The following is a 14189-nucleotide window of genomic DNA, read 5'->3' on the forward strand; positions in this document are numbered from 1 at the left end:
GGCATCACTGTAGTTCTTTATAAACTGTGATCTTGAAAGAAATATTCAGCACCTTTTGTGCTTTTACTGGGATGATTACCAGAAATATGAAATTGAATGCTATGTCTGTGTTTGGATGACGAGTTAAGCCAGAAATATGCAATGAATGAGCAATGTGATAGTACAACACTGCTCTGACTGCACTCCTCCCCTACTGCAACCAAACAGACTGGGAACCTTGGTTTACTGTGGTGGCCAAACCATTGTTCATGGATTGTTTTTCTCCAAACAAACCACAATTTGAAATCAAGCTTTCAACCAGGCTTCATAATCATAGTTTGCTTGAGAGCTGTTGCTGTTAGGATGTTAGCTGTTCTTCCCAGGTCCCGTATCAAACAGGAGTTGTACCAGCGTCACAGATAGTTCATGAAGGGTATCTTTTATATCAGACCTTATGCCATTTGCACTGATGCCATGATACAGAAAATAAATCATGTAACAAGTCCAGACTACCACCCATTGTTACATCCTCTTTGTGTTACATTAGAGGAGGAGGAGGACAATGAGGAGGAGGATGTGGCTGAAGCGGAAGAATTGGATGAAGTCCAGACAGAATCCTCTGGTGAGGAAGAAGCGTCTGAGCAGGTATCTCAGCAACCTCAGCAGGCCACTGAGATGCCAAAGGATACACTCGCTGTCTCTCAGACTAATGCAGCACCATCATTACCACCTCCGCCATCAGTTACTGCTGCCTCTCCTGTTAATCAGGTAACTATTTGGAGGAGTTATTGTCCTATCTACTGTGTGTTAGATGCTTTCTTCCTATTCTAGTCCCAGCCTGCTACTGATCAAAGTGTGAAGAAGTCGTCGGGATGTTTCCAATGGTGGCTTTGTGGTTTTCACTAGTAGAAAGCATCTTTGTGGTTTTCATTAGTAGAAAGCAAACTAGTGCTTCCTCTAGCACTCAATTTTTGCCAATCTGCCCCATTCATTGCAGCCTCCCGTGCCCCATGAAAATCTGTTCCTGAGTCCCGAGGGACCCCAGGAACAGAATGTGATATGGCACAGAGGTGTGCAGTAGATTGTGGGGCGGGAATCAGCAAAGATTGGATGCTTCACCTTGTGTAAGTGGAAATGCTTTCTCTTAGCACAGAGCTGCCATTGAGTGCAACCTGTAGTTTCTTAGTTGCAGACTGAATGTCAATTGTCATAAATAAATGAAAAGCAATAGTAAAGCCAATAATAATAATAATAATAATAATAATAATAATAATAATAATAAGGCCCACTTTCCCCCTGCCAGTTCTGATACTGAAAGCAAGCATAGCTAGAAGGAGGAACTGTTGGGAGCAGGGATGTGGCAGGTGGAAAAGGGTTCGGACCCCCTCCTCATGTGCCCCTACAAATAAGCAAATGCAATTTAGTCAGATTTAGAAGTGATGGAGATTAGTGCTCTTTAAACTATATGTGTAGCACTTCCTTCCCCAACATGGTGCCCTCCAGATGTTCATCCAGATGTTCTGGATTACAATTTCCATCAGCTCCAGCCTGCATGGCCGATGGTCAAGGATGCTGGGAACTGAAGTCTAAAATATTTAAAGGGCACCAGGTTGGAGAAGGCTGGTGCAGCAGAACAAACTCTTGAAACTAGTATTGGCAGCGAATATGCAATTTAAATGAATGAAAATTGCACCTATCTGAATATGTTTTGCAATACGCATTAATGTCTTCTTGTGAGAATATAGCAATCCTAACACAAATCTAATGTATAGCCATGGAACCTTAAGATTGCAAGTCATAGAAAGACATCCCCAGATATCCCACGTACATACCTATATGATCTCCTTCTTCTGGGCATTCCACATAGTTATTTCTGCACAGAAATGGTTCTGTGGTTTTCAGTTTTATAAAGCTATCAGTACAAATCAAGACGATTGTTGGCATACTACTGACAGTGTGATGTGGGTGCAATTAGCTAAGTGCTCAAATTACAGAGGGCTGAAAGAGTCAGGCCCCATTACCTTTGCTGACAGCTCCTGTACTTAGAAGACTATGGGGGCATGATTTCACTATAGTTGGGAGAAGTCAGGGAGAGAGGGGTTGTGGGTTTCATTAAGAGTCCTGCCCCAAGCTTTCCCTCCACAACTCAAGTATTGGATGAATGCAACCACTTAATCAGGTCATCAGAAGTACGTTCAAATATAGTTACATATGGAAAGGAATGGCATCACTTGTTGCTCACGTTACCACTTTTTATGGGGATGAAATTAGAAAGGGTTGTTTGACTGCAACTGGCAAGCCTAAAACTTAATCACAAATGCAACAAATCGAAAGACTTATTTTAATGCTATTCTGAAGAAAGCTTGATGCGGCAAGCAGCACCTATTTCTGAGTGAGTGAGTGAGTGAGTGAAAGAGAGATTATGTAAAGTTCCATTCTTTATTTTAACTTTATTTTCTTTAAATCTGCCTTGCTAAGGGTGGCGTTGTGCTGACAACTACCCAACAGTCCGGAGGACTAATAGAAGCTGAACCACAATCAAGTGGAGAGCCAACTGATCCCTTGTTTTATCCTAGCTGGTATAAAGCTCAGCCACGGCAAACAACCAATTCAAATGCAGTCCCAGTGACTGAAATTAGGCAGGTAGGGCCTTCAGTGCCCGCAGAGGTGAATGTGAAGAAGGCAGAAGCTCCAGAACTAGCTATGGCAAATGGAAGTTCTGCTGCAAGTAGTAAGGAAGCTAACACACCCACTGATACTTCACAGGTTAGTATATAGTCTCAGAAAATGTTGCGTTAGGATTTTACATGCAACATAATACGCAGAAGATGGGGGAATTCGTAGGAAAGTAGATTTCTCAATAAATCACTTTGCTAAATGAAACCCACAGTTAGGCACAAGTAGTATTGTAAATTAGTGCATCCTATATTTGGTGGGGGGAGAGTGGAAATGACACAGAATACAATGTTTATTTTGTGCGCTGTGTACTGGCTTTGAGACCTGGTTTAGTGGTAGCCAACACAGTGTCCTTCCGATATTGTTGGACAACTCCCAATGCTGGATGGAGCTGATGAGAGTTGGAGTCCAATGATGTCTGGAAGACACCTGGTTGCCTGCCCCTGACCTAATCAGTCACTATGGAATGGTTTGATGCATGTTAGTTTCCTCCCCCAAGATACACCTTCAGCAGACAAGTTGTAATTTTCTTCTGAATTTTGCTCTCACAAGGTGATTCACATCACAGAAACATAAATATAAACACCCACCAAACACCTGTCTAACAATCTGCTCCAGATTTTGGGAGGCTCTTAGCAGTATCTATCCTGTGTTTGCCTTCTTGCTGCTATCATGACTGCCCATGTGTGTGCCGTCCCTATGGGCCTAAGCTGCCCAGAGGTTAAGAGCAAACCCAACAGAGGCTGCTACTCTCGGTTCTTGTCACTGCTTGCATACTTGTAGAGGACATGTGAGCAAGCAGCAGCAAGAAGAAGGAGCAAGGCCAAAGGCCTTTGGCTCAGCAATGGGCCTCCCGCTGGGTTGTTGGCCTTGGCAGATGCCTGATGGTGCTGCACCCTGAAACTGGCCTTGCTAGTTGCAGCCAACTTGAAACAGGTGTGCATATAATTACTCGAAAGTGACCTTGGAAGAGATGTTAGCATGTGGATATTAAGATACATGACTGCAATCCGAAGAATGTGCAAGTAGTTCTATGTGCTCAACAGGGCTCTGGACTTGGATTTCTTTAACATCAGAGTCTCAGCCAGCCCTCTCCCTGTAAAAGGGGGGGAATGCTGCACAGAAAATAAGTTTGAAAATGCAGAAGAGTTTCAAAAGCAATTTGGGATAAGACATGGGGTGCACTGCACACAAGCTCTCAAACAAAGTAATGCTTTGGATCCTGCCTCATGTCAACAAAAACTAGTTTTGGAAACAGTTCTTAGTTGGTCATGTACAAGGTCAATTAAGAGCTGAAAGCATTTAATTGACCAGAATTTCATGCATGCAAATTCCAAAATAGCAACAGACAACTCTGTTGGTCTTTGTCCCTCTGTGTACACATCAGGCTGATAATGTAATTTTGCAGCTGCTGAATATACAGCATTTGCTTCTAATTACAACCACATCAATCACACATGTGGAATATATTGTCATAGCTTAACCTCTTCTGTATGTACACTGTTTGATCTGCAACCACATCAGGTATCTTTTTTATCACTGTCATGAAAAGCATGGCGTGTTTAAAATTAATTTTGCATCGTCAATAACTTCTCCCATGTATTTTTCCTATTGTGTCTGTGCTATGGTCAGAACACAGTGCAATACAATAAAGTTACTTCCATAGAAGCTGCAATCCTATATACATGCCTACCTGGGAGTAAGTCACATTGAACTCAGCATGGCTTGCACCTGATAGGCTTTAATAGGATTGCCCTGTAAATCACCACTGTTGCAATTTCAGTAAAATTGCAAGGTTGATGTCTGATATCTTTTACACTTATGATGTACTGAAATCCTTGTTTATTAAAATAATTGGAAACTATGCTACAAAACCAAGATTCCATTGTTGTGTTAAGATCTCCCCCACCCCCTCAAATTTGCTTGTGAAAATCTATCATGTTCTTCAATGAAAGGCTCAAGAAAATGGTATGAATGTCACACACACAAACAGTATGCCTAATGTATATGAACTCAACCTTGCATGTCTGAATGTCTGGAAACCTACAGTTTTAAAATATCCACTAACTTTTAACATAAGCATTTCAGAATACCTTTTGTCATTTTATCCCTTACAGAAAAGTACATAATATACCTTCCTCTGAATCCCATGCATTTGTGTGTTGTGGATTGTGTTACGACTGAGCTGTGTAAGCAGCTGTCAGAGGTGAGCCAGGAGCTGAGAACCAGGAGTTGAGTCAGGTGTTAAGAGCTGAGGACCACCCAAAAACATGGCAATGCCAGCCCAAACAGGAAGATTTTTATTCTCCTTCCTGTCCAGTATGACCAATGACCAACTTGAGTGGGTGGGTTCAGCGCAGAGCCTAAGAATGTGCCTATTTATGCACTGGGTATATTCTGGGGAATAGTCACACTTTAACTCATCTTTTGCAGGACATCTTCCTGTGGTCATGAAATAAACAATTCCACCCCCACCCCCTTTTCTCAGAAAATTCTGCTGTTTTTAATTCAATGTCATACTTGCACAAACTCCCCTATCCCTCTGCTATTCTGGCTGGTCATGGGCTGTATACATATTTTCTAGACTCCTCTACTCATTGCATTCTCTATGGTTAGACTTATCTAGGAATTGATAACATTTCAACCCTTTCCTTTCCAGATAGTTTTGCCTTTATAGCCTTTTATCTTCTTCCCCTGCCCCTCCAAACTGCAGCAGGCAAGGGGTTCATGAAGTAAAGCGGGAGAGAGTATTTAACCCACTTAGCTACAGGGTGTTAGAAGCCGAATTGCTATTTCACTTCCCACTTAAAGCAGAGCAGCAATGATTGGGTGCTGCTAAATTGTCCGCACTTTGAGGCACTGCCAGAATGATGCTCCAAGCTGCAGCTCTGATAGAACATCATATGGGATGGACATTCCAGAACTTAAGGCTCCTGGTTCTAGCCATGGCAGCTCCTGACAGATGAATGCCTTTAAACAACTTTTTTTAAAGAGCAATAACAATAGGAATGTGTAAAGGAATAGGGGAAGGAATAAGAACAGACAGTCAGGAGCAACAGCACTGCTCAGCTTTAACGCTAAACAAAAGAAAAACATACCCAAAGAGAATATGGGAGAAGACCTGGCATGACCTTAGGGCTGGTTGGGAGAAAGAATACAAGGTGGGGCCAGGAAATGATAGCAGGGAAGTGTCACAGCAGTAACAGAAGACATATCTACGCCACAGGTATAAACTGATTTGATTGCTATTCCTTCTCTTCAGGCAATCATGAGACAGGCTTGGTTCCAAGGTTCAGTGAGTCCTTTGCTGGGCTCACTCCTGTGGATGCAGTCACGGCCAGGCAGCTGTGTCTGAGCTACCATTTTAATTTCTCAAAATGCCTAGATACAGTGTCAGTAATGGCAGTTCAGTTGTGTAACCACACAGCATATGGAGCCCAATATTAGCCTCAGTGCAGTAGTGGGTCTGCCAGGGCACCGGGGGCCCCAGCAGCAGCTGTCCAAAGCTGATGCTGGACCTGCCTTGAGATCTGTAGTTCAAAGGAGCAGGGAATTCTCCCAACCTTCACCAGACTGTAATTCCCAGGATGCTTTGGGGGAAGCCATGATGATTAAGCTGGTATAGAATAATACATGTTTATGGTGCCCTGTATTATTTTGTTTAATTGTTAATTAAATAAACTCTCCCAGCTTTCCTCTCAAAGGGGTAGTTCAGGCACCATAGGAAGAAAGTTACTAGCAAGTGCTGCATTAGTTGTGAATTATGCCTGCCTGATATTTTACCGGTGCATGTGCTTCTTATGAGGACCAATCTAGCACAAAGTTGAGTTTATGCGAATTTTGAACCTACCCTGGGTGTTCTCATCATAACCACCCTTTTTTAAAAAGAAAAAGAAAAAAGAAACACACAGACAACTGGGGGCGGGGGACAGAAAATGGAATGTCTTCTTCTTCACCAAACTTCACCAAATGAGCAATTTTCTCTGATGACGTTAGTGAAGTATTCTTCTTATTTCCTCACAGGGATTAGCATTCTTCCTCTCAGTTTTGGCTTTTCTTATCTTACTGCACCATCTCTGGAGTCAGATTCAATACATGCTTTTTACTTTGAGGGGTAGGAACTGTTTTGTTTTATCCTTAACTAACAGCACAAGTCATTTCTGTAGTCATGCCTGCAGGTGGTTAGAACCAACCGTCCCATTCTTTTCATCCTAAAAGGACCATGCTGTCATGCCATACATGCTGCCTAAAGCTTTTCCTCTTTATCTCCCCTCCCTGTGAAATGTTACCCTGGAGTGTCATCCTGCATGGTGAAATATGAGACCTTTTTAGAAGAGATAGATAGGAAATCCCCAATTAATCCCGTGGATGGTGTATATCAGATATTAGGCAGTCCTGACATCATTGAAAACTGTAGATGTAACAACCCGTGGTTTCTTTTGCTGTACACATAAGTAGCCTTGAGGGTTCACCCCAAAGATGTGTATGTGTATCACTTTGAGTCTGAGGGAAAGGCTGTGAGGGAGGGATGCTGTTTGTGCTTTTGTATAGTGCTGTGCTAAAAGATTCTTCGGGGGGGGGGGTTAAAAAAAACATTGTCAAGTAAATAGAAAAGAAATTACATTAAAAATAATCCAAGGGGAGAGAAAATTTCAGGGAAATTGTCAGGGGTGGGCTGCAGGGCTTTTGATCCGCTTACTTTCAAGGTAGCTGAAAGGTTTTGTGAATGTCCTTCCTATCATTCTGCAAGTCTATTCTCTAGTAGTCTGCACTCTGCAACCTTCCCAAGAGCCCATGCTTCCTGAAAACCCCATTACATCCTTGGCCGTAAGTACAAAAAAAATGGAGATTACCTACTAGGCACCTGGCAGCTGTGTGTACAAAAAAAAGTTGTTCCCTTTTTTTAACCTGAAGGTTGTGGCCTTTTGCATTTAAAGAAATCAGTACAGATCGGTTTCTTTTTTTAAAAGGTAAAAGGAAGCAGTTCCCTTAAACTCAATGATTGTACTGCCTCAAGCACTTGGTATCCAGCTATCTCAACTTCTCATGCTTCAATTAAAGCTCAGGGAAGATGTTAGGAAGTAACCTCCTATGTGGGCTTTTCAGATCAAGAAGTGCAGACAACTGGAGAAACTCTAGAGTGCTACACAGATATTTAATGGGACACACACACACACACACACACACACACACACACACACACACGGTAAGTTCAACCAAACACACACCACCTTTCTGAAGCCTGAAAAAGCAAAGTCCCTTTTCCAGAGAAAGAAGTCTTTTGAGAAATTAGAGAACAGATTTTGGCACAGCATAAAGCATGCGGGACAACTCCCATGGAATAGTGCCATTTCAGAATACAAATCAGGGATTGCATGATTGAATCTCTGCCATGTCAAAAATTATTTACTTACGAGTTTTAGCCTACCCTTTCCTTGGCTATTAATTTACTCTGTGCAGGATGTTTTATATTAAATGTGGAATATTCAGACTTGTAATCCTCTGCCTACATTCTGCAATTCCATATGTTTACCATCAGCTTTTTCCATCAGTTTATGCTATGGTAAGCATGAAACAAACATTACATTCGTTATATTTCTTGGTCCTTCGTTAAAAATCTCAGAGCAGCTTACATAGGGTTTCCAAACATCCTCCCATTTAAATACTAACCATGCTGTGTCTTGTTTAGCTGTATAAAGTGACCAGCATGTGGCCTCTGACTGAACAATTAATGTGAGGAATTATTATTATTTTTAATTATTTATTGAATTTATATACAGTACTGTCCTATACCCGGAGGTCCTATGTACAAGAAATATAAGGTGCATGACTGATAGACATTTGGTGCAGCTGTCCAGAAGGCAACATTACCATGTGCAATCACTGAGATGCTTGTGTATTTATTAAATTTTTATCCCATCCTTCATCCCAAAGGATGTTTGTGAGGCTCCTGCCTTGTCAGATGTTGGCACAGATCAAATTAGTGTGTAAGATATTTTGGAGACACTCACTGTAGAGATCTCTACAACTGAATTCTAATCCATCATTTGAAACTGGAAGGTAGATGAATTTGCCTAAACTACTGGTGAATGAAATGATAGTCATGGAAAAAGTAATGTTATTGCAGCTGCCACCCCAGTATCTGGCTGTAACTTTATTAATGGAATTTCTAGAGTCAGTCACATACCATAATAGAATGTATCTGCCACAATGCCCAAAGTATTTGGAATTAACATTTAAAAATACGTGTCTAAGAGATGGCATGCAGACTTCAAGGAAGTCTGTATTTTGCTAAATCTCAGACAATTGCTAGTTATGCAAATGTACTTAAAGCACACAGTGGCTAATAAGATCATTAAAGAGATGGGACTGAAAGATCAGACTGTGAATTAATGTCATGCCTCATTTGAGTCTCAAGTGATAAACTGTGATTATATTTAAGTTGCTGTCTAAAGTGCAGTATTTCACCTTTGGAATGATCTAGAGTAATTTCAGCACTTTAAGGAAAATTTCAGGATTCAATTTTTGGAAAATAGCTTTTAAGATGTTAACCTTTCCAAACTCAGTCCACCAAAAAAACAAGAATGTTAATCATGCGCTGTGCTTAATTTTTTTTTAACGCATGAATATCAGTGAGTCAGATGGGATTACTCATATACTTAGCATCAGAAATTTACTGAAGTCAAGGCTAGATTTTAATATCATAGAGGCCTTAATATTGAATCATATCCCAGGGATGAATATGTTCCTGATCAGTAGATTATGGCTTGTCCTTTACCAGCATTCACACATAGACATATATTCTTGTTTCCCCGAGCCAGTACTGCTCTTGAAATCTTCTGCATCACAAGCAAAATTCTGCAGTTGATGCTGGCTTGGCCAATAGGATACTACTACTATTCTAACCTGCTGATTGCCAGGTACACTGATCTTCAGTATTATGATAAGAGTTTCTAGTTTTATGATATGCTTTGAATGCTTGCTTATTCAACAATTTCCAAGGTGTTTTACCTTGGTCAGGGAGAAAAATAAAACATTTTTGTCTGTTCAATCTAGAACCCTTGCTTTTCAAGCCTTACTCCTTTTAAGAGTTGGATAAATCGGGGCTACTAGCTAATAAATCATATAGGGAAGTCTTTCAAAAGAAACAGTAGCAATGATTCCATGTTGCATCATTTTCAGACTAAGCTATAGGTTTTATAGAATCTTGAGCATAACAACTCTGAGTGTCCTGTTCTATTGCCAGATTCGGGGGGGGGGATAATCCCACATTAAATATTCTCTCTTTCAGGACCATCATGGCTCCAGGTCTCAAATGGCCAACACACCTAAACTTCCCTGGAGATTCCCCAGTCCAGCACATAAGCCTGAGAAGACTAGGGATGTAAGAAATAGGGCTGTGCAACTGCTCTACCCAGATCCCAAACCAAATTGGGCCAATTTGGGTCTACTCAGGATTTGGCTGGAGTAGGTTGAGGCAGCCCTGGGTAGATCAGGTCCACCCAGAGCAATCTAGGGCTGTCCAAAGGGGTGTGGTCAGGCAGTGAGGAGAATTGAGTTGGGGTTCTCCCCTCCTCCAATGACCATATGTTTAAGCAAACTTTAAATCCTTAATTAAACACTATGCAACGACCCTGATTTGGTTTGGGGTCTGGATCCTGGTCAGATTGGGGTCATTATGAATCACCAGGTAGTGCCCTGAATGGGATCTATGAAGCCCTCTTACACAGCCTTAGTAAGAAGGCCTCCATTTCCATTCCACCCCATATTTGTCAGATGTAGTGCTGTTTCCATTCTGCTGCAGTTCAACTTCCAGCAAAAGCTATGCCATTTGTCTTGCTTCCCACTATGGTGAAAAGTTATGCAATTAATTACTTTACATCAACATTATGTTATTCCAAGACATTCATTTCAATGCAAAGGAAACACAATGCAAATTGGGGGAAAGAACATCACCAATTACATACTGGGTAGGGAAGAGGGAAAGGATAATAGAAAAAGGATTCACCAACACATCCTTCCTTCTTCTTCAATTCTGTTTGCCCCTCCAAACATGGCTTTTCCTATAATAAAATAGCCAGTGGGCTACAACTACATGTGTTTGGCCCTAACAAGCATAATTAATTGTATATTTAAAATCAAGTAGCTCACCCTTGATTTTTTCTTTTTAATCTTCCTTTCTTTTGTAGTTTCTGGAAATTGCTCTTGTGATTCAATCACACCAGTGTGGAGCTGTTGTAATGACAAAACGTTTTTTGTAAGGTTCCCAGGCAATGCTTTTGCTATAATTAGTTTTGCCAGTGATGCCTTCCCCTAGCATTTAATAGTCGCATCTACAAACTACATTGTGAGTCATGGGATACCTTCTGGTTTCTGAATTTAGACCTTTCCCAACAATCTTGCCTCAGAATGATGGCTGGTACAGATATTTTCTCTATTTAGACAACAGTGCAACCAGGCTGACCTGGCCTATGCACTTTGCTTCACTGAAAACTGAAAAATACTTGTCTTGTCATCTCTACGTTAATTTAAAGGCATTGTTGTTGTTGTTTTTAATGTAAGGAAACAACCGTTGTTTCTTTCAAAATATCATGGAAATTTTATCTTCTAGGTCCTTCCACACAGAATCATAGAATTGTAGAGTTGGAAAGGCCCCAAGGGTTATCTAGTCCAACCCCTCACAATGCTGGAATTGTAGCTAAAATATTCTAGCCGTGCCTTTAGCACAGGATCCCATCTTCTAGCTATGGGTAGGTGGGAGGAAGGGAGGGATTGCAGGACCCAAAGTCAGCTTTGTGAGCTATCCTGGCCCCTTGGTGGTGCAGTGGTTAATTCATGGCAATCTCCCACAGCCACATCCCCTCTGAATTAATAGATCCAGCAAAAATGAAGTGTGGCTTCAGCACCAAGGCAGCTTTATTCTTAACCCTCCCCTGCCTCCTTTGGTTCACCTTCAGTCTGATGAAGGGTTACACTGGTCACTGTTCTGTGACATTAGAGGTGGGGTTCAACAAAATAGTTACACAAGTGCAAGGAGGAGTGCTGGTGCAATGTAATTTTGTCTTTCCCCCATCTGCACCTTGTGAGCCCCTGAATCTGCTCTGGAGAACAGGAGAACCCCAAAACAGATTTAGGAGTGGGCATAGGGGAAAACATTCTGTCATGCAAAGAGAAATCCTTGTGTTGACAGGGTGTTCTCTTTAGCACTGCCCTATGACCAAGGGGAAATAAAAGGGATTTTTCAAAATAAGAGTGGCTTCCAAACCCTCCATGATCAACATTCTTGTACAGGAAATGCCTGTTTTCCCATTTGATATATACAGTTTTTATGCTGTACTTCGAGCCAATGCTGATATCGTGGAGCCATTGCATTCAGATGCTCACAGCACAGGGTTTTAGACCTGGGAAATGCAGTGTTAGCACATTTGCCCTGTGAAATGTGCCTTTGCACATATCATGATTCAAGAGCACCTATTGGATATTGCATCACTAGTGGCAAGCGAAACAAATACCTCTCCCTTTCCTCAGTTGCCTCTTTTCATGAATAGTACTTCTGGTTAGTTTTGCTATTTTATCAATTCTTTACAATTCTTGTATGGAAGCATGCATCTAGTTAGACTCATTTGTTTTTAAAAGAGGCTTAAGAACTATTCTCCTTCGTGGCAAAATGATTATTATATCTATTATATGGAAAGGTTAAATTTATTATACCCATTGTTACTGAAAGGTCACTTGCACAGGAATATTGCACAATGGCTAATCTTTCTGTGATCCTGAAATTCCTAAATTGTATCCAATACTTTATAATGGCAGAACAGATCTGTATAGGAGAATGCAGGGCAATTCTCACCATTCACAGACTAATTCATAGGCTAATGGACTCACTGGTATACTAATTTATCTTTTCCTGCCTATACCTTTAACGTCCTACATATGCTCGAAAACTGTTCTTGCTCAAAACAGTTCAAGAGCAGGGCAGATTTTGCCAAATTTAGGAAGTGCTCGGGAAGCATCATAGGGCATCTGTCAGCATGTAAAATGTCTTTCCTGTTCTTCCTGATGGTGCTCGTAATTTTCCTCTTAAAAGTTGTAACAGTATCAGAGTGAGAAAAGAGAAAATGAGATTAAGGCCATTGCACTTCCTGGCAATGGTGGAGAACCTGTGGCCTTCTGAATTCTTTTGGATTACAGTTCCCATCACCCCCAGTCAGCAGAGCCAATGGGCAGGAATGATGGTAGCATCTGTGGGACGACGGATTCCCTACCCATGATATGAAGGAATGGCTAGAGCACTGTTACTTTTTAATTCGCTTAAAAAGTAGCCATCAACCATAACCCAGAGATGGATATTTTATTGGGTTCATTAAGTTACTACCCTTCTGCCCTTTCTTCATTATACTAGAATAACACTGCTAGAACAGGGCCATCCTTTTCACACATGGGCCAGCCAAATGCCCACAAGCAAGACCTGAGCGCAACAGCACTCTCCCCCTAGTGTTCTCCAGAAATTGGCATTAAAAAGTCATGCCACCTGCAGTACGTATGCAGCCATAATGACTAGTGGGCTTTGATGGCCTTATATATGTGGATTTGTCTAAACCTCTTTTAAAGTCATCAGCTTCCTAGTAATTCGTACATTTAGTAGTAACCAAGTCCTTGGTGTAACTATGCACTATGTGAAGAAGTACTCTCCTTTCTCGGTTCTAATTCTTCCTCGTTCATCTGCAGGTCCTTTATGAGCAACTTTTAAAAATCCATCTCAGTATTGAGCATTGTGGGACCCTGCTTCATCTGCTCTGGTCATATGAGCTGTACGAAGTTACATTTCTTGCCTTTTCCATCCACTAGTACTCAGTATGACTCTAAGAGTGAGAACAAAACACACCACAGATCCAACCAAATAAGATTTAAAGATGAAAACATTCTAGAAATAACCAGAAATCAGAGTAAAGAAAGATGTTGACATTATACTATGGACTCTGTCCAACTGCTGAGTAACTTCGAGGAACTAGAATGTGTTGATGGTCTTGATGCATCAGCAAGATGGTCTATTTATGGAGTTCTTACTGAATGGAGCTGGCCTCCATAGCATGTGCAGTATGCCCATAGCTGTTCTTACATGCCCCTCCTGGCATATTTGCAATATCTCAGCTTAGTCATTCATTCATGATCAAGCGATATGTGTATCCAAACCTTACAAATTATTCAGGCTTTGTTACCTGATCCAACGAATCCATGGTACAAAGCTCTGCCATGAGTCATAATCTTAAATGGGTCTCATTCATCAGGTCCTTTCAAAGAACAATCTATATTTTAAAGTGCCGTCTGCTTCTTAAGTGGCATACTTAGACAATGCTCTGCGTCACTGCTAGAATAGCTGCCCTTCTCTCCCGCAAGAAGAGAATGTTTCTTTTGGCAGTTTTTGAGGTCTACGTCTTGTAACACACAGCTTGCAAGATCTTGACTTCATGATGTCTCTTCACAGTTTTCGTAAAGAGCATCAAACAAGCAAACTAGATGAGGACGAGAGAGTA

General features: G+C 41.3%; 1 protein-coding gene across 1 annotated transcript in view; it reads left to right on the forward strand.

Moving 5' to 3' along the window:
* Window positions 1–14189, forward strand: part of TRIM55 (tripartite motif containing 55) — a 40727-nt gene that overhangs the window by 20896 nt on the left and 5642 nt on the right. Inside the window, exons 8-9 of the mRNA XM_081205332.1 lie at window positions 527–747; window positions 2458–2745. Of these exons, the coding sequence (XP_081061458.1) occupies window positions 527–747; window positions 2458–2745 (509 nt within the window). The remainder of the gene's footprint in view (window positions 1–526; window positions 748–2457; window positions 2746–14189) is intronic.

This window comes from Podarcis bocagei, assembly GCF_964188305.1.
Source record: "Podarcis bocagei genome assembly, chromosome: 8".
Lineage (NCBI taxonomy): Eukaryota > Metazoa > Chordata > Lepidosauria > Squamata > Lacertidae > Podarcis > Podarcis bocagei.